Genomic DNA, 20,649 nt, shown 5'->3' with positions numbered 1-20,649 from the left:
CAGTGACAGTATGCACGGGACCCAATTCCAGATTTAGCTGTCTCACTTATGGTGACGCACTAAACTATCTCCTGCCATCCTGGAATTGTTATACAATTGGCTGCATTCCCTCTGCGGGTAATAAAGCAGAAGCAGGCTACTGAGTTTTGCCCACAGGCTCATACAATCTTTACCCTCTGAATTCAAGGGTAAATTATGCGAGGGAAGCTAATGGTGATGTAATCTCGGGAATTAATGTGTATGGACCATTTCCACTTATATTTTGAGTCTGTTTTTGTTTCTCCACGGCCACATGTCCAGATGACTATTATTCGTACTGTCTGATCGGGGCCGTGGTACAGATAGGCTCTCTTTGCTCTCTGCCAACCATCGAGCGGACCCTCTCTGAGACACGGAGCCTATCACAAGAATTCAAACAATTAGGTAACAATAAATAAAATAAATGATAATGAATAATACCATCCTTTCCCAGTTCGTCGTTCCCTATTTGCTTTTAAGGTCTCCGACTTGGTACGTAGTGCTGACCCTTTTCTTGGTTCTCATTTTAAAAGAAGAGATAGAGGCCTGGGGAGGTAACAATGACTTTGTTCAGCATCAGCCTGGTACACTTTGGTCAAATGTGGAAGCCAGGAGCAAATATCCCGTCTCCCTATCCTGTGATACTTACCCGAATGTCTTCCACTCCTCCACCAGTTTCTGCATCGACATCTCCCAAAGACCCCACCCTGACTGCTGCAAAGACCAGAGCGTCCTCGGCTCGGCACAGCTCACAATGACTCCTGGGAAACAGAACCCACTGACGGCTCTGAATCCTCGCCCTGCTGAGGAGCGGGCGAGCCGCTCTCAGCAGCTCCTGGGAGAGACAGAGGGCGAGGAGGGAGCGAGCAGGAAGCAGTGACTGTCCCCCCAGAACCCCAAGGTAAGGCTCTGGACGCGTACAGGGCTACAGGGGAGAGCGGGAGGGGACGAGAGAGGAGGCGGTGGAGGGAAGGCAGGGAGAAAAGAGGGAAGGAGATAATGAGGGAGAAATGGAATTAAGGAAGGATGAACGTGAGGAAGGGATGAGGAAGGAGGCTGACATTCACCAGCCACGTCAGAGGGAGGGACTGAAGCATCCTTGAAAGATGCCTGTCTAGTGACAGACTGGCAGACAGCTGGAAAGATTGACGGACATAAGCGGATAGATGTACAGATTTACTGATAGATGACAAAGATATACACAATGAGCAGTGAATTCAATGGGAATCACACACTTTCTGTTTCTGTCCTTTGTTTTGACAGACCGTTATGGAAAGGTGAGCAGCTGGGAAGGACTTTGGGGCAGAATGGAACCCCCGGGTGTGGTCATTGACAATGGAAGTGGATTCTGCCGGTCTGGTTTCGCTGGGAGTGACCGACCGAAATCGGTCATCAAGACCATGGCTGTGATTCCCATCTTCCAGGCAAGCAAGCAGGACACACTCTGCCTCATGTGTGAGTCCTCCTCCACCTTGCGCACCGCCATTGATAAGCGGCAGCCAATAAGCCATGGAATCATTACCGACTGGGATGCCATGGAGATCCTGTGGAATCACATCTTTGTCTGCCAGCTGAAGATCTTCCCAGAAGACCAACCAGTCCTCATGACCGACTCACCCTCCAGCCCCTGCACCAATAGAGAGAAGTTGGCAGAGGTCTTTTTTGAAGCCTTTGGTGTCCCTGCTTTGCAGGTCGCTAACACGGCCCTTCTCACCTTGTGTTCCTATGGGTTGATCAGTGGACTGGTCATTGAGTCTGGGGCTGGTGTTTCCAGTTCGGCTGTGATTTGCCAAGGGGAACTTCTGAAGACAGCCACCTATCGTCTAGATATTGCTGGTAGGAGCTTAACCAAATATTTGACCAAGCTCTTACAGGAAGCCAATAATATCCCTCTGAAACTGGAAAAGAAGTTGGTTACCCGTATCAAACAATCCTGCTGTTACGTTTCGCTTGACCTTGAAAAGAACCTTAACTTCAACAAGCGGACCAGATTAAAGCTGCCGGATGGGGAGCAGCTCATTCTCGGTAGTGAGAGGTTTATCTGCCCTGAGCCCATCTTCAGACCCGAAATGTTAGGAAATGATTCTCCTGGGCTTCACCTGTTGGCAATGAACAGCATCCAGAAGGTACCAGTAGAGTTCCGAACGGAGGTACTGTCTCACATAGCCTTTGCGGGGGGCTCCTCTATGTTTCCAGGATTCCCTGAAAGAATCCGTCATGAACTAATGAAGATATCCCTCCAGGACTATCACTACAGGTTCCTAGCCAGCCCAGAGAGGAAAACTGCTGCCTGGGCCGGTGGCTCCATTATTGCCTCCCTCAGCTCTTCCAAGCCAATGATGATGACCATGAAGGAATACAAGGAGTACGGGGCTTTTCACGTCTATGAGAAATTTGTCTAGACTGAGCACTGGCATTATGTAAATACGAAATAACACAAATCCTACAAATGAAGATTTAAAATAGTAATAAAGTGCATTTTCCATACATAATTTAAAGGCTTTCCTTCTATCACAAGCAAAACAAGGTCCTGGGTAATGGAGCAATAAATAAGTAAGAAACATGGCTTAAGATCAAACCGTTTTATTTAGTAGACCCTTTGTTCTATCAAAAGCAATTTAAACTACCTTGTAGGTAGGTGAGCCTGACAACATGAAATGGAATGCTTTACAAGGCACGGCTGCCTCAGGCAACAAACTGCATTTGAAAGAAACATGCAGTAAATGAGCAGAATGCTAGAGATCAAATGAAAATCTATCTAAAGAATTTAGGGGGTCATTCCGACCCTGGCGGTCATGGACCGCCAGGGCCGGGGACGGAGGAAGCACTGCCAACAGGCTGGCGGTGCTTCAGGGGCAATTCTGACCGCGGCGGTAAAGCCGCGGTCAGAAAAGGGAAACCGGCGGTTTCCCGCCGGTTTTCCCCTGCCCCAGGGAATCCTCCACGGCGGCGCTGCAAGCAGCGCTGCCATGGGGATTCCGACCCCCTTCCCGCCAGCCTGTTCCTGGCGGTTTACACTGCCAGGAAGAGGCTGGTGGGAACGGGTGTCGTGGGGCCCCTAGGGGCCACTGGCATGGGCACTGCAGGGGCCCCCTAACAGGGCCCCATTAAGATTTTCAGTGTCTGCAAAGCAGACACTGAAAATCGCGACGGGTGCCACTGCACCCGTCGCACACCAGCAACTCCGCCGGCTCCATTCAGAGCCGGCTTCATCGTTGCTGGGGCTTTCCCGCTGGGTGGGCGGCCTTTTGGCGGTCACCCGCCCGCCCAGCGGGAAAGTCAAAATGACCGCCGCGGTCATTTGACCGCGGTGCGGTCTTTTGGCGGTCTCCGCCCAGCGGGCAGCGCCCGCCGCCCGCCGGGGTCGGGATGACCCCCTTAGTCTTCGGGAGTTTTCAGAAAAGGAAGTGGTTATGGTCTGCTCTAGGCTCTTGTTTCAAGGCATTCCAGGGCTGGGGACCATGGAGATCTTTCTCCATGTTTTTGTCATTGGCAGATTCATTGTTGGGCAAGTAGAGGGTTTCTTGATTAAAGATGTAATATATGCTCAGGCTTTGTAGGTAGCTGCATGCTTTCTTCCCATACGTCTTGTTGCTAGTGTAGATTATATTGACGTTAAAACTGAGTTACATCGGTAGCCAGTGGATGTCCGTCGAAGCTGGTTTCGCATAGTTGTGTTTCAAGAGATAGAGGCAGAGTCTGACAGGCTGATTTACTGAGCTCTCTATAAATTATATTACAAACAATCAGCGGCCCAGAACGAGGGCTCGTGTAAATTCATTTTCAAATTATTGGTTTGCATTAGTGGCAGGACCTTCTTGAGCAAGGACAATTATGGGTTATTGCAACCAACTACCTTCTTTAACTTGTAATGAAAGATTGATTATTATCATAAGTTTCGTACTTTCTGCAATATGAACAATAAGGATCCCAGGATCTTGGCCCTTCAAAAGGAAGCTTGCAACACACTTAAAGTAATTAGGAACAGATGCCTTAGAGTGTTTATTACACGTGTGATATTATTTTCACATGGTCTTCAGCACAAGGTTCGACACCCATGTTAGGGGCTTTAGTTGTCTTGAGCAACAGTTGAAACATGAGCAATTTCACCTGTTTGAAGGACTAAAGGTAGTCCTAAATTGGAGGGTGGTTGAGAGGGTTTGATGGGTTGTGGTGGTGGCTCATGGTTTATGAAATAGTATACGGATGTTAGATATTATGGCTGCATTGAGCATGTGAAGTTCCCTGCAATGTTGTTGAGAGGCACAACTTATGTTTTTTTCTCTTCTAGGTTGATTTATTATCTTGATAGATAGTGAAGATTTCCTTCATTATGTTTCGCCTGCATAGCACTTGTGCTGTTCTTGTGAAATCTGTTGTATTAAATATAAATCTTAAAAGGGTCTAACATCCCGCCCCCTTGCTTTCCTTGGTTCCTGTGCTTGCCACCTACTTTTCGTCCATATCTATGGGCTGGCTGGCAGACTATTTTCTTGCATTTACCAATGCTTTCTCTAAGTGTGCTTGTCTTGTCTGTTTCCTGGTAGCCGAAGTACTGTTTTCATCAGCTTTGTGGGACTTTTTTTAGTCGAGCCTAAGCAGCACTTGTGCAGTCTCTAAAGTCTGCAAGTACTGCTTGTTAACTACTTCCAAACAAATGTTTTGCCTCTGCAGGGCTGCCCGATTACTGAAGGGCTCAGCTGCTGCACAGACCGGGTGTGCCTAAGTCACTTTCATGCTCCGAGGGAGGGTGCATTCCACCGTTCCCGTGGGGCACAAGCAGGGACCTTCCTGCAGGCTTCTGTGTTCTTTGTGCACTTTCTGGTGCCCCCGGGGCCAAAGCAGGCATCCATATCCGTGTGCCTTTTAGGTGTGGAATCTCCTGTGTGCTGAAGGACTCCCCGAGACCGGCGCGCATGTCTACATGTACAGATGCGTTTGAAAGCACATGACGCTCGGTAAAGTCCTGTGATGCACGGTTGATTCTGGGCACCATATAAAACTGAAAGTAAATAAGCTTATACTTTGGAATGGCATTTCTTAACAAGCATTTGCAATGCACTAGGGTCTCGCATTTGTCGGAGTTACAGCTGTTCACATCTGTAAGCCCCCAACCGGATTTTTCTTGCTTAAAAAAAAAAACAGCGCGATCGCGCTGCTGCAGTTCACACTAATAATACCTATCGGCAAAAGTGCAATTAACTGAGTAACAAGGTCGATAGTATGCGAAGCGCTGGACTTCTGCCTAGCGAGATCGCGCTGCGAAAACAGAGAAAAAGTAGTCCACAAACCAAGCGAGCCTTGCATGTTTTCTGTACTTGGTCGCTGCGCTCGAGGAGGGCTCACCACTGGAAAAGGCATGACATATGCGTGCCTTTCACTAATCAAAAGAAGCGTGTTAGAAATGGGGTTTTTGGTTGGCAGTCAGGTTACCCTCTGTCCAAGTAAGAACCCTCACTCTAGTCAGGGTAAGTCACACACAATACAAATTATCTTGTGCCCAACCTCTGGTAGCTTGGCACGAGCAGTCAGGCTTAACTTAGAAGGCAATGTGTAAAGTATTTGTGCAATAAATCATACAATTACACAATATAGCACCACAAAAAATACACCACACCGTGTTTAGAAAAATATATAATATTTATCTGGATATTTGCAGGTCAAAACGAATAAAGATGCAATATGAAATTGTAGAGATATCACTGAAAAGTGATAGAAAGTGTCTTAAGTCTTTAAAATATAAACAAAGTTTCTTTCAAGCACAAAGTACCTGGTTTAGAGTGGAAAATCTCCGGAAAGGGCCGCAGAGGAGGAGATACGTGGAAAAATGGTGTGTGCGTCGGTTTCGCCCCTTCACACACGGACTTGCGTTGTTATTTTTCATGCGGGGAAGTCGTGCGTCATTTTCCGGCACGCAGACAGTCTCCTTCTGTGGTTCGCGGGATTACCAGATATCCCGGGGTCTGTGCGTGGAATCCTAGGCTTGTTTTCCGGCTGCTCGTCGTTTCGGTGGGCTGTGCGTGGAATCTTCTCCTTCACGGCAGGCATCGCATCGATTTTCTCTCAGAAGTTGGGCGGCGTTGTCCAGGCAAGGCCGTGCGTTGAAGTTCCGGTCGCACCGCAGGCATCGCGTCGAGCAACATCTTTCCGGATCGGCATGCAGTGAATTTTTCACCGCGGAGCAAGCTGTGCATCGAATTTTTTGGCGCACAAGTCATCCAAATGAAAAAGAGAAGTCTTTTTGGTCCTTAGACTTCAGGGAACAGGAGGCAAGCTCTATCCAAGCCCTTGGAGAGCACTTCAGCAGCAAGGCAAGAGTTCAGCAAGGCAGCAGGGCAACAGCAAGGCAGCAGTCCTTTGTAGAAAGCAGTCAGGTGAGTCCTTTAGGCAGCCAGGCAGTTCTTCTTGGCAGGATGCAGGTTCTGGTTCAGGTTTCTTCTCCAGCAAGTGTCTGATGAGGTAGGGCAGAGGCCCTGTTTTATACTAAATTGTGCCTTTGAAGTGGGGGTGACTTCAAAGAGTGGCTAAGAAATGCACCAGTTCCCCTTTCAGTTCAATCCTGTCTGTCAGGGTCCCAGTAGGGGGTGTGGCAGTCCTTTGTGTGAGGGCAGGCCCTCCACCCTCCCAGCCCAGGAAGACCCATTCAAAATGCAGATGTATGCAAGTGAGGCTGAGTACCCTGTGTTTGGGGTGTGTCTGAGTGAATGCACAAGGAGCTGTCAACTAAACCTAGCCAGACGTGGATTGTAAGGCACAGAAAGATTTAAGTGCAAGGAAATGCTCACTTTCTAAAAGTGGCATTTCTATAATAGTAATATTAAATCCGACTTCACCAGTCAGCAGGATTTTGTATTACCATTCTGGCCATACTAAATATGACCTTCCTGCTCCTTTCAGATCAATAGCTGCCACTTCAACAATGTATGAGGGCAGCCCCAATGTTAGCCTATGAAGTGAGCAGGCCTCACAGTAGTGTAAAAACGAATTGAGGAGTTTTACTTTATCAGGACATATAAACTACACAGGTGCATGTCCTGCCTTTTACCCACACAGCACCCTGCTCTAGGGGTTACCTAGGGAACACATTAGGGGTGACGTATATGTAGAAAAAGGGGAGTTTTAAGCTTGGCAAGTACTTTTAAATGCCAAGTCGAAGTGGCAGTGAAACTGCACTCACAGGCCTTGCAATGGCAGGCCTGAGACAAGGTGAAGTGGCTACTTAAGTGGGTGGCACAACCAGTGCTGCAGGCCCACTAGTAGCATTTAATCTACAGGCCCTAGGCACATATAGTGCACTCTACTAGGGTCTTACAAGTAAATCAAATAGCCAATCATTGATAAACCAATCAACAGTACAATTTACACAGAGAACATATGCACTTTAGCACTGGTTAGCAGTGGTAAAGTGCCCAGAGTTCAAAAGCCAACAACAACAGGTCAGAAAAATAGGAGGAAGGAGGCAAAAAGTTTGGGGATGACCCTGTCAAAAAGCCAGGTCCAACATGACCCCCCACCAGCCTAAAGCCAGGGGAGAACAATACCTATCCTGATGTACTTCCCTGTTTGAGGCGATTGAACAAGGACCCAGGCCCACAACAGCAGGGGCATGATCCAGTTCTTCGTCTTCCTGACTCCAATTGGATCCCTCTGTCCATACTCTCAGGGCCCACTAAGTCAACCCATGGGGAACCTTTCTCCTTACCTGCGGATACCATCTGTGCAGCACCTAACCTTACTTTGCTCACAGACGAATCCCAGGAGCAGGATAGTACCACCAGGACCAACACAGTGGTGTTGCCCACTCTACCCCCGGGGTGTGACTCTTGTACCCTCCCCAGGGATAACTCTGTCCACCTGCACAGCAAGCCACAGTGGTTACTGACAGCTGTCAGTGAGGAGAGCCAGGCCCCAGGCCTCTCAAAGCTTTCCAACCACTGTGGCTGTGGAGAGTGGGGGGCAGTAGCCCCAGGTGCTGGGCACCCTTTAACCACTCTCCTTTCCACCAGGTCAGGGATGACAGACTGAACCTGGTCCTCCCCTCTGAGGCTCTGTACCCTCCCTCCTGGAGCGGTACCCCCAGAGTCCAACATGGTCACGGTGCTTATAGAAGCCGCCCTGCACCATTCCTCCACCAGTGCAGGGCTGTTAACCTGCAACTGGCCCTCCAACCTGGGGTCTGTACCTTCAGGTTGGACTAGAGCCCGGGATGAGGTTTCCCTCCCCCTGCCCTCTCTTCTGGGGTCCAGCACCCTCCAACTAGGAGTGGCCTCCTCAGAAGAGAACATGGTATGGGCACTGTTATCAGTAGCCCCTGCCTCCAGGTCAAGGGGGACACCCTGAACCTGGTCTTCCAGCCCAGGGTCTGTACCCTCGGACTGGAATACTGCCTGGCAAACCAGGACTTTCTGGGAGGCACACCCACCCCCCACCAGGTCAGAGCTTAACCTCTGAACCTGGCCATCCAACCCAGAGTCACCACCCTGAGGTTGAACAATTGCCTGGCACACCAGGACATCTTGGGGGGCACACTGACCCCCCCACCAGGCCAGAGTTTAACCCCTGAACCATGGCATCCAACCCAGAGTCACCACCCTGAGGTTGAACAAATGCCTGGCATGCCAGGACTTCCTGGGGGGCACGCTCACCCCCCACAAGGGCTACACAAGAGTCTGGTTGGCGCAGGTCTCCTGACCTCTGCCCATCTGGCAGAGTCTGGATCCCCCCCCAAACCAGAAACGGTTTCACCTGGGTCATCCCTGGGGGGCTCTGCTCTCAGAGCTGACCCCTGACTCTCCAGGTCCGCAACCCCCTCTCAACCCTCTGCCTGGACTTCTGTACCCCCTCACTAGGAGTGATACTGCCAGGCACCAGAACTGGTGGGATGCTGGCTACAATCACCCCCCCAAGTTCTTCTGACACTGTGGGGCCTCCCTCAACAGGTGGCCCTACGGTACAGGCTAGGCTTCCCTCCTGGCGTTCCCTCATGGAACCCTCTAGGACCTGGGTCCTACCTGGACACTACAATCCTCTCCCACCTCACTTGTTTGGGAAAAACCTAGACCACTCCCTTCAGGAGCACCCCCGAATGCCTCTTCAGACTCTCTGGTACTCACCCAGAAGTCTGCCTCCATTGTAAGTTCCCTGGGGTCAGAGAACTCACACTCCACCTGGTGTTGGCGTAGCTCTGGAAAATAAGGACCAGACATATGCTCTCCAGCAATTACATCACTCTGCCCTTCACATGTATTAACCACAGTACCCTTCACCCAACCATCCAGTGACTCAGCCTTGAAAAAACACCCTACATCACCCTCCTGAGACTGGTGAGACAGTATCTGATTGTCCCTGACACTCAGCCCATACTCTTCTGGGATGTCTCCACACTCTCCATCCAGGACGTCCACCAGGGGGGGGAACCCTTTTCCCTGTCACTCTCTTCTAGAGCCAGTAAAGTGTTCCTCCCCCCAGTAGGAATATGACTCCCTGTGCCAGTTCCCCAATCCTTCTCAGGGACCCTGTGCATAACGGGAACTACCTCATACTCTTGAACCACCTGGGGTGTGTCAACTCCCTTCTTCAAGTTGGGCACCACATCTCTGGGTTTGTGCCCTTCTTCAGCAGTACTGGATGCAAGATTTTTGCTGCCACCAGCCCTTCCGGCTTCCAGTTTCAGCTCTTCACAGCTCAGCTCCTGAGCTGCAATCCTTTCTTTTTCTAGGGCTAAGGCTCTTGCTGCCTCAGCCCTTTCAATAAAGTCATCTAGCTCCTCCAGCGACCGCTCTTCCTCTAGGAGCTATTCATCTCTCACTGGTTCTTTTTCCTCATCTGAGTAGTCCTCCTCCTCATCTGAGCAGTCCTCCTCCTCCTCATCTGAGGAGTCCTTAGTCATTTGGTTTTTTGCTGCCTCTTCCTCTGCCCATCTTTCTTCCCCCCAGGTTATGTAGGTATCTAGCAGTTCCATCTTAGTAGATCTCCTTGACATAGGAAGTCCCCATTTTCTGCAAAGCCTCCTTAGGTCAGCCTTAGTGAGGGATTCAGTAGGCACAAAGAATGACACACGGCAGATACCCATTCTCAATCTGATAAGGTATCACAGGCAAAACCAAAATCCAAAGTCCAAAATATCAATAATATATCCAGGAGGACATCAGAGAACCAAAAGCAAAAAGATGAAAAATCAAGTTGACCTTCAACTGTGGGTAGGTAGTGAAATACTTAGCTACTGTATGTCACTGCACAAATACAAGTCCTATCCTCACCGCTGATCACCAATGTTAGAAATGGGGTTTTTGGTTGGCAGTCAGGTTACCCTCTGTCCAAGCAAGAACCCTCACTCTAGTCAGGGTAAGTCACACACAATCCAAAGTATCCTGTGCCCAACCTCTGGTAGCTTGGCACGAGCAGTCAGGCTTAACTTAGAAGGCAATGTGTAACGTGTTTGTGCAATAAATCATACAATAGCACAATATAGCACCACAAAAAATACACCACACAGTGTTTAGAAAAATATATAATATTTATCTGGATATTTGCAGGTCAAAACAAATAAAGATGCAATATGAAATTGTAGAGATATCACTGAAAAGTGATAGAAAGTGTCTTAAGTCTTTAAAAAGTAAACAAAGTCTCTTTCAAGCACAAAGTACCTGGTTTAAAGTGGAAAATCTCCGCAAAGGGCCGCAGAGGAGGAGATACGTGGAAAAATGGTATGTGCGTCGGTTTCGCCCCTTCTCACACGGACTTGCATCGTTATTTTTCATGCGGGGAAGTCGTGAGTCGTTTTCCGGCGCGCGGACAGTCTCCTTCTGTGGTTTGCGGGATTACCAGATGTCCCGGGGTCTGTGCGTGGAATCCTAGGCTTGTTTTCCGACTGCTCGTCGTTTCAGTGGGCTGTGCGTGGAATCTTCTCCTTCACGGCAGGTGTCGCGTCGATTTTCTCTCTGAAGTCAGGCGCCGTTGTCCAGGCGAGGCCGTGCGTCGAAGTTCCGGTCGCACCACAGGTGTCGCATCGCGTGGCATCTTTCCGGATCGGCGTGCGGTGAATTGTTCACCGCGGAGCAAGCTGTGCATCTAATTTTTCGGCTCACAAGGTGTCCAAATGAAAAAGAGAAGTCTTTTTGGTTCTGAAACTTCAGAAAACAGGAGGCGAGCTCTATCCAAGCCCTTGGAGAGCACTTCAGCAGCAAGGCAAGAGTTCAGCAAGGCAGCAGGGCAACAGCAAGGCAGCAGTCCTTTGTAGAAAGCAGTCAGGTGAGTCCTTTAGGCAGCCAGGCAGTTCTTCTTGGCAGGATGCAGGTTCTGGTTCAGGTTTCTTCTCCAGCAAGTGTCTGATGAGGTAGGGCAGAGGCCATGTTTTATACTAAATTGTGCCTTTGAAGTGGGGGTGACTTCAAACAGTGGCTAAGAAATGCACCAGGTCCTCTTTCAGTTCAATCCTGTCTGCCAGGGTCCCAGTAGGGGGTGTGGCAGTCCTTTGTGTGAGGGCAGGCCCTCCACCCTCCCAGCCCAGGAAGACCCATTCAGAATGCAGATGTATGCAAGTGAGGATGAGTACCCTGTGTTTGGGGTGTGCCTGAGTGAATGCACAAGGAGCTGTCAACTAAACCTAGCCAGACGTGGATTGTAAGGCACAGAAAGATTTAAGATTTGCAAAGAAATGCTCACTTTCTAAAAGTGGCATTTCTATAATAGTAATATTGAATCCAACTTCACCAGTCAGCAGGATTTTGTATTACCATTCTGGCCATACTAAATATGACCTTCCTGCTCCTTTCAGATCAGTAGCTGCCACTTCAACAATGTATGAGGGCAGCCCCAATGTTAGCCTATGAAAGGAGCAGGCCTCACAGTAGTGTAAAAACGAATTTAGGAGTTTTACACTACCAGGACATATAAACTACACAGGTACATGTCCTTCCTTTTACCCACACAGCACCCTGCTCTAGGGGTTACCTAGGGCACACATTAGGGGTGACTTATATGTAGAAAAAGGGGAGTTTTAGGCTTGGCAAGTACTTTTAAATGCCAAGTCGAAGTGGCCTTGCAATGGCAGGCCTGAGACAAGGTGAAGTGGCTACTTAAGTGCAGGCCCACTAGTAGCATTTAATCTACAGGCCCTAGGCACATATAGTGCACTCTACTAGGGTCTTACAAGTAAATCAAACAGTACAATTTACACAGAGAGCATATGCACTTTAGCACTGGTTAGCAGTGGTAAAGTGCCCAGAGTTCAAAAGCCAACAACAACAGGTCAGAAAAAATAGGAGGAAGGAGGCAAAAAGTTTGGGGATGACCCTGTCAAAAAGCCAGGTCCAACAAACGGATTCTAACAGGCAAGCCAACTTGCCAATGAAACACACTGACGTGACGTCGACAGGGCTCCGAGCCCTTTTCTAATACCTAAATCATCTCGCAAGCGATACGCATACGCGAGCCTAAAAACAGTCCCACAATCAGATATTTTTAGAGTCTTTCATTTTATTTTTTGTAAAGAATGAACGTGTTCTGTGTGTGAGATATTGCTTTGATAACTTTGTTTGATTAGTAATTAATTGTCCTGGCTCTCCTTTTTTGACTTAATAGGCTGTCTGTGATTTTACTTTCAAAAGTGTCTTTACAGTGAGATATGTAGGCATTGATTATTCAAGAAACCACACATCGACATTTATTGATGGAAAATATGTATTCCTCATGATTTCTCAATCACATACAGTGCCATTTTCACACGTTATTTGGTCTATATTTTATTTTCATGCAGTGGAATGTTGCATTTATTTAATGCTTTAATGACCCCCCACCCCATTTTGCGGTGTCATGTGAATACAGAATTATGGACACAGAAACATTAAATGTGATTGTTCTTTTGTTAAATAAAAACAAAATGCATCAAAGGTATAGCTTTAAATAGCATTAACGTGTTGCTTGAAATAACTGGCAAGCTTGCTGGAAATTATGAGTACAATTAATGGCGAGTGGAAATTCTGAGAATGTTTCACGGACAAAGAGTAGTTGGTGTACCTTTATTGTAGCCCAGCAAAGAACTCCTGCCACATGTTTTATTAAACGTTTTTTCATATTTACAGTTCCTTATCTTAAATCCCCACATTGCTTAGCAGAGATAAAACACTTACCGATAAGGACTGAAAAGGGAAGCTAACTAGGCTCAAAATGAGATTAAGTGACTGTTAAGGTATTAGATCGTGCAAAAGATAGGTTTAGAACACCACGACTGACTTTCGTGACTTGTTCTTCTAGCAATACAACTGGGAGGTAGCTACAGGTATTCCATTTAATTATGTCATTGTTTTTTATATTTCTTTGTAAGTACATCTAATTATTTTTTAATTGTTCTAATTTAGCAGGCATAAAATAGTTTTTTTAATTTCAGCATTATTATCATTTAGTTAATACTGTACAGCTAATCTGAGATGGTGGCATGCAAATGTGTTATATTGCACAGTGAAGACTGCGCCGTGTGCTCTGCCAAAGAATGCCAAAGGTACAACTTTGGTACGCTGTGGGTGGGTTTACAAATTTACTTGTATATGCTATGTTTTTTTGAGTACTTGTAGACCTTATTTGCCCCACCCTTAAACATAAACTTAAATTGAATGTGTCCTATGTGATGTAACTGGCGCTCTTGTAAAGAGCTCCAATAAATTTGGGTCACGTTTGCACTATCTGGAACTGCCTTTGGGACACTTCATTTGGTCTCAGTCAGCCTAAATACACTGATGTCGGCTCACTAAGCTAAAACTTACAACAACAAAAAAATAATTATTATTCACATAGGCGAAACCTAACGCATTTACCAATGCTTGTTTGGTTTAGGGCCTCATTGATACATAGAGAGATTTTCGTTTTTTAATGTTTTGTGCATGATAATAGCATTTCCTGTGTCAGTTACAATGGGCCAGATGTAAGACCTTTTTTTTTGCGACTCGCAATTTGCGATCCGTTTGGGAATTGCAAATTGTGAGTCGCTAAACAGAGGATGGGGTGAGTGGATGGCTTCTTCCACTGGTTCTGGAGGGGGCCTTGTGCCCAGTGTGCTTCATCCTGTCAAGGATGGGGTGAGTGGATGGCTTCTTCCACTGGTTCTGGAGGGGGCCTTGTGCCCTGTGATGCAGATCTTGGGGAGTTCAGGTCACAGCCTCTCACCTGGGTGTCACACCTACAGGATTTGCAGGGTCCAGGATGCACTATAGTCCATGGAGGCAGGAATACACACTGCCCCCCGGCGGTGATGGCTGCTCAGTGGTGGCAGTGGTGGGGCTGGTGTTGGGGCTGGCAGTGGTGGGAGGAGGCTCCAGCCCATCCCCTGCAGCCTCCCCTGCAGCCTCAGATGGCTGAACTGCCATGGTTGGTGGTGGGGGCTCCGAATGAGTTCCAGCACCAGGCCTCCTGTCCTTCCTGCCTGCTGGTGCAAGCCCCTTGTCCTTGCCTCGGATGGCTGCCCACTGGGGCTGCTGCTACTGGCAGTGGTGCTGGTGGCGGTGCTGGCAGTGGTGGGGGGAGGCTCCAGCTTTTCCCCTGTAGCGTCGGAAGGCGGCCCACTGGGGCTGCTTCTGCTGCCAGTAGTGCTGGTGGCGGTGCTGGCAGTGGCGGGGGAGGCTCCAGCCCTTCCACTGCAGCCTCGGACGGCTGCCCACTGGGGCTGCTGCTGTTGGCAGTGGTGCTGGTGGCGGTGCTGGCAATGGGGGGGGAGGCTCCAGCCCATCCCCTGCAGCCTCCCCTGCAGCCTCGGATGGCTGGACCGCCATGGTTGGTGGTGGGGGCTCCGAATGAGTTCCAGCACCAGGCCTCCTGTCCTTCCTGCCTGCTGGTGCAAGCCCCTTGTCCTTCCCTTTGGCAGCTGGTGGTGCCTCCTTGCCCTTCCCTTTGGCAGCTTTCAGTGCTGCTGCCTGGTTCCCTGGAGCCTCTCCCACCTGCAGTAGCTGTCTACACTACTGTGGCCGTGGACTGGGTGACTGAGGTGCGCACCTGGGTTCTGACCACCCTGGCCCTACGTGAAGGATGGGGGTAGGGGTAGGGAAGAGGTCAAGGGTGGAGAGGAAAAGCTACTTTGGGACATTGGGGCGGGTGAAGGTTTGGGAGTGGAGGAAGAGGAAGTGGTTGTAGGAGGTGTCTGCTGTGTTTGGGTGCAGGTGCATTGGCTGGATGGTGTTGTGAGATGGATGGATGTTGGGTGTCTGAGTGTTTGGGTGTGTGTACTTTGGGAGGAGAGGGCACTGACACAGTGGGAGCGGACACATGGGACTTGTGCATGGAAGCGGGGGTGGTGCCAGTGAGTGGCGTGTAGTGATAGGCGTGATGGTGGTAGTGGATGAGGATGTAGTGCATGCAGGTGTGAGTGTAGACGCTAGTGGGAGGGAGGTGGACGAGGAGGAGGAGGGGAACACAATGGATGTTGGTATGTCTGCATTTAGATGGTGGTTGTGTGAGTGCCTGTGGGATGATGTGTGGGGCTTGTGTTTGCCTGAGCCACTCCTTTGTGTTGTCTTTTGTACATGCTGATCTGCCTGTGTGCTTGGGATAGGTTGGGGTTGAGGGGAATGGGACTGGGCAGAGGAAGTTGGAGGGGGGAGGCTAGTAACAGGGACAATGGCTGCCATCAGAGAGGAGAACAGAGCCTGGATTGATCTCTGTTGGGCCGCCATGCCAGAGTGAATGCCCTCCAGGAATGCATTTGCTTGTTGCAAATGGGCTGCCAGCCCCTGGATGGCATTCACTATGGTTGACTGCCCAACAGAGGTGGATCGCAGGAGGTCAATAGCCTCCTCACTCAGGGCAGCAGGGCTAACTGTGACAGGGCCTGTGGTGCCCGGGGCGAAAGAGAAGCCCACCCTCCTGGGTGAACGGACACAGGAAACACCCTGAGGGGCTGCTGGGAGGGCGGTGCTGGTACGGGGCAGCTGTACCTGTAGTTGAGGTGGGCACAGAGGTGTCCACCACCACCAGGGAGCTTCCATCGGAAGAGGTATCACTGTCTCAACTGTCGCCTCCTGTCTCCACCGTGGTGCTCCCCTTGCCCTCCGTCCCGCTGGTGCCCTCACAGTCGGTGGAGTCGGCCTCATGGGCCTTGTGGGATGCAGCTCCCTCCGTCAACGGTGCCTCTGCTCCTCTGCCAGATGATGCTAATGCACATAAGGACAGGGTGACAAAACGAAAAGGGGGGGAAGAGACAAAGGATACACTTGGTCAGTGGCTGCTTCAACACCGCCGTTGACGTACACGACACACACACACACACAAGGAACAGCCCTACGCACTAGGCAATGCACTACCAGTCACAATGCTAGTCACCAGGCCATGGACAGGAATCCCTAAGGCCATTAGAAGCATACCTGAGACCCACCGACCCCTGCCCAGTAGTGGATGCCTACTAGCTTGGTAGGAGGTGGTGTACATCAGACCCTGTCCAACATGGGACCTACCCTGCAATGTCCGACCTGACCTAGGGGCACCCACAGGCCTACATCCCCCACCCAGAGACCACCCCACCATGCGGAAGTAGTATATTGGGAAACTGTACTCACCCCCTTGTGGCTGCTGTGATGCCCTCAAGCGCCCATCCAGCTCTGGATAGGCCACTGCCAGTATGCGGACAATCAGGGGGGTCAGGGTTCGACGGGCACCCCTTCCTTGTTGCGAGGCCATCCCCAGCTGGGCCTCTGACATCTTCCTTGCCCAGCTTCTCAGGTCCTCCCACTGTTTGCAACAGTGAGTGCTCCACCTGCTGTAGACCCCAGGATCCGCACGTCCTTGGCGATGGCACGCCATATACCGTTTTTCTGATGGGCACTGACCGGCATAAAAATACACATAGAAAAAGGTATCAGTCAGACCGTCTGGCCTGATACACTCATGGCCCACCATAAACCTCACATCCCCTTACGCACAGACATTGCCCACCATACATGCAGCACGCTGCCCAGGACCCTTACACCAACCCCTACCCCTACACGAGGCCCTCACACACAGCACTCCATCCATATATGCCCCAGGCATCATGCTCACAGTGTACTCACCTGTTGGTCTGGAAGCCCATACAGCATTCGGTACTTGGGTAGTACCCCATCCACCAGTCTCTCCAACTCCGCAGCAGTGAAGGCAGGGGCCCTTTCCCAAGTGACAAGAGCCATGGCCGGTTCCAGACACAGGTCACAGCAGCACTTGCAGTGTAGGTCCTGTCCTTTTGAAGGTCAGGTAGCAAGTGAGTGAACAGATAGAAAATGGCGGTCACGTCAGCGGCTGTGCGCACCGTCACCGCTGGCATAGATCACCATTGGCCACTGTAACCCATAGGGCCCAATGACAACCAATGAGGAGTTGCACGGCGGTACTCGACCCCCTCCTGCAACGGCACACAACGTCAGCAGAATTACCTCATTTCCACATGTCCATCCACACAGGACAGGCAGATGCCATTTTAGGGAGAGAGCAGGCCATGACACCTAACTGCGTCACAGTACACTTAGGCACCATTTGGGCCTATCCAACAATATTGTGTTACAGTCACAACATGCAATGCAGGGTAGAGTTTGAAATTGTGGAATACTGACCAGCTGCTCCTCGTTTTGCCCCCTAAATTACAACCGCTGTGGATAAATAGGAGATAGAGACATCCCCCCCAGCTATGGGCCCAACTGGAGCATGACCTGATGTCTGCGATCCCTCCTCTTGTGCAAGTCCTATATGTGCTCCATTTCTTGGCAACTGGCTCCTTCCAAGTGACAGTGAGCTTGGCAGCAGGAATGTCACAGCCAATGTTCTCAATAGTGCTGACCAGAGTGTTGTCTGCCCTGATTAAACACATGTGCAGCTACATCGTTTTCACCCAGGTGGAGGATTTGGCCACAGTGAAAGCTGACTTCTACGCAATGGGACATATCCCCAACATTATTGGGGCTATTGATGTTACACATATTGCATTTGTTCCCCCCCGGAGAAATGAACAGGTGTTCAGCAATCGAAAGAGCCTTCACTCCATGAATGTACAGATAGTGTGTCTGGCGGACCAGTACATCTCTCATGTCAATGCAAAGTATCCTGGGTCTGTGCATGATGCTTTTATCCTGAGGAATAGCAGCATCCCAAATGTGATGGCTCAACTCCAGAGGCACCGGGTGTGGCTAATAGGTAAGCCCTGGTTCCCATCCAGTGGATGTCGGTGTATGTGTATGGTGTGGGCCGTAAGGGTTAGTGTGTGGCTAACAGTTGTCCCTCGATATTTGCAGGTAACTCTGATTACCGCAACCTCTCATAGCTACTGACCCCTGTGAGGAATGCCAGGACAATGGTTACAGTGAGGCACATGGGCGGACAAGAAGGATTATCGAGAGGACCTTTGGCCTCCTGAAGGCCAGGTTTCGTTGCCTCCATCTAACTGGTAGATCCCTGTACTACTTATCCAAGAAGGTCTGCTAGATTATCTTGGCATGCTGCATGTTGCATAACCTTGCTTTGAGATGCCAAGTGCCTTTTCTGCAGGAGGATGAGGCTGGAGATGGGCGTGTGGCAGCAGTGGACCCTGTGGACAGTGAAGATGAGGAGGCAGAGGATGAGGATGAGGACAACAGAACAGCAATAATACAACAGTACTTCCAGTGACACACAGGAAAGACACCGTAACTGCACTTTACATTGACAGTTTTGTGTTGGACATTGTACACAGCAGAAAGATTCTCCCAATTCTATAGCCACTCACTGTACCATTTGGCATCTCTATTTTTAGATATCTGTGCCACACTCTGGCACCCAGTGTGTTGACTGCAGCCTACTACAGGTCATTCATATGCATACATTACTGTACAGTTGTTTTGCAGTGTTTAAAGTTTGTTAAGCAAATACATAGTTCAATCATTTGACAGACTCCATACTTGTATTTTTTTAAATGGTGTTTATTTAAGTGCCACTAAGTAGAGGGGTATGTGCAATGGGTTTGGGTGATGGTGGAGGACAGTCCAGGATAGAGTCCGTTCTCATTGTATCACAGGTGCATTGTCCAAGGGGGCATAGGAAGGGGAGCAATGGCAGTTGAAGGTGGACAGGGTGACAAAGTGAGACACAAGGGTGACAATCAGGAGACGGGGGTCTTGGCAATAGTCTCTAGCTTCTGCTTGGATCGCAGGAATCGTTTGCAGGGTGGTTCTCCTTCTGAAGGGGGAAGGGTGCTGGTGGCCTGTTGTTCTTGTGCAGGGCCTCCTGTCCACTAGCGTCAGCGGAAGTGGAGGGCTGTTCATCGGTGTGGCTAGTGTCAGGGACCCGGTGATGTGCCACTGCCTCCCTCATGGTGTTGGCCATGTCTGCCAGCACCCCTGCAATGGTGACCAGGGTGGTGTTAATTGACTTCAAGTCCTCCCTGATCCCCAGGTACTGTCCTTCCTGCAGCCGCTGGGTCTCCTCCAACTTGTCCAGTATCTGGCCTATCGTCTCCTGGGAATGGTGGGATGCTCCCAGGATGTTGGTGAGTGCCTCGTGGATAGTCGGTTCCCTGGGCCTGTCCTCCCCCTGTTGCACAGCATTCCTCCCAGCTTCCCTGTTGTCCTGTGCCTCTGTCTCCTGCACTGTGTGCCCACTGCCAATGGCCCCAGGTCCCTGATTGTCCTGTGTTTGTGGGGTGGCATGGGGTCCCTGTAGTGGTGGGCACACTGCTGATTGACGTGTCCTGGGGACAGAGGTATGGGCCCGCTGGGTGGGTGCTGTGGTGGTATTTCTTAAGGGGGGAGGCTCTGTGGTGGTTTGGGACTGTGGCTGGGTAACCGACTGTCCGGAGAAACCAGATGGGCCAGGTTGGTCATTCCAGATCCAGGCGAGCAGAGCTGCTGTCATCACTGTGGACCTCTTCTGGGGGGAGACTGGTTGTTGCTGGCACCTCCTCTCCGGTGGCATTGGGTGTGGGACCTGAGTGGATGTAAATGCAGTGTTTATGTTTCTGCGTGTGACATCTTGTGCATGGGTGTGTTGCCCTTTATGGTTGTGAGTGCCCTGTCAGCTTTGCCTTGTGTGAGAAGTTATTTTGTGGGCTAGGTGGCTCTCTCTAGTGTGCATGCTGTGGTGATGGGTGTCCATGCAGGGCTGTGAGTGATGTCCATGCATTGGTGGTGCATGCAGTGCTGGGTACTGGAATGGGTGGGTTGTGATGGTGAGGTGTATGTGAGGTGATGGGGTGAGGGTAGGGGGGGTTATGTGATGGCATGTAGGTGGGGGGTACAAGTAGTAAAAAGTTGACTTACCAGAGTCCAGTCCTCCTGCTACTCCTGCCAGGCCTTCAGGATGCAGAATTGCCAAGAATTGCTCCTTCCATGGTGTTAGTTGTGGGGGTCCACCTACAGTTCTCTGTAGAGCTATCTAGTGTCTTGTAACCACGGAACGCACCTTCCCCTGTAAGTTGCTCTACCCGGATGATTTCCTCCACCATGAATGTTAGCTCCTCCTCTGAGACCTCGGGTGTCTTTGTGGTGCCATGGGTGTAGTATGCGTGGTGTGTGTGAGTGTGTTCTGTGGCTCTGGTTCTGTGGTTGCTCTTGCTGTATCTCTCCCTGGTGGCAATTTTTGTTAGTCATAAAGGGTTGTGGCTAATATATGTGTGTGCTTTATAGTGGTGTGGGTGTGGTGTGTGTATGAGTG

The 20,649-nt window shown here is 50.0% G+C and overlaps 1 protein-coding gene across 1 annotated transcript; it reads left to right on the top strand.

The window, feature by feature from the left end:
- The first annotated feature begins 1,325 nt into the window (after positions 1-1,325).
- LOC138301562 (beta-actin-like protein 2) lies at positions 1,326-2,420 on the top strand. The gene has a single exon (XM_069242079.1). It carries the CDS (start codon positions 1,326-1,328, stop codon positions 2,418-2,420), a length of 1,095 nt encoding a protein of 364 aa, XP_069098180.1.
- The last annotated feature ends 18,229 nt before the right edge of the window (positions 2,421-20,649 follow it).

This window comes from Pleurodeles waltl, chromosome 6 (genome assembly GCF_031143425.1).
Source record: "Pleurodeles waltl isolate 20211129_DDA chromosome 6, aPleWal1.hap1.20221129, whole genome shotgun sequence".
NCBI lineage: Eukaryota > Metazoa > Chordata > Amphibia > Caudata > Salamandridae > Pleurodeles > Pleurodeles waltl.
The sequence above is the reverse complement of the archived record's forward strand: the minus strand, read 5'-3'. Positions and strand labels throughout refer to the sequence as shown.

What these genes read in the sequence shown, in the direction of transcription:
- LOC138301562 (XM_069242079.1), top strand. Translation starts at nt 1,326, where the DNA reads ATGGAACCCCCGGGTGTGGTCATTGACAATGGAAGTGGATTCTGCCGG.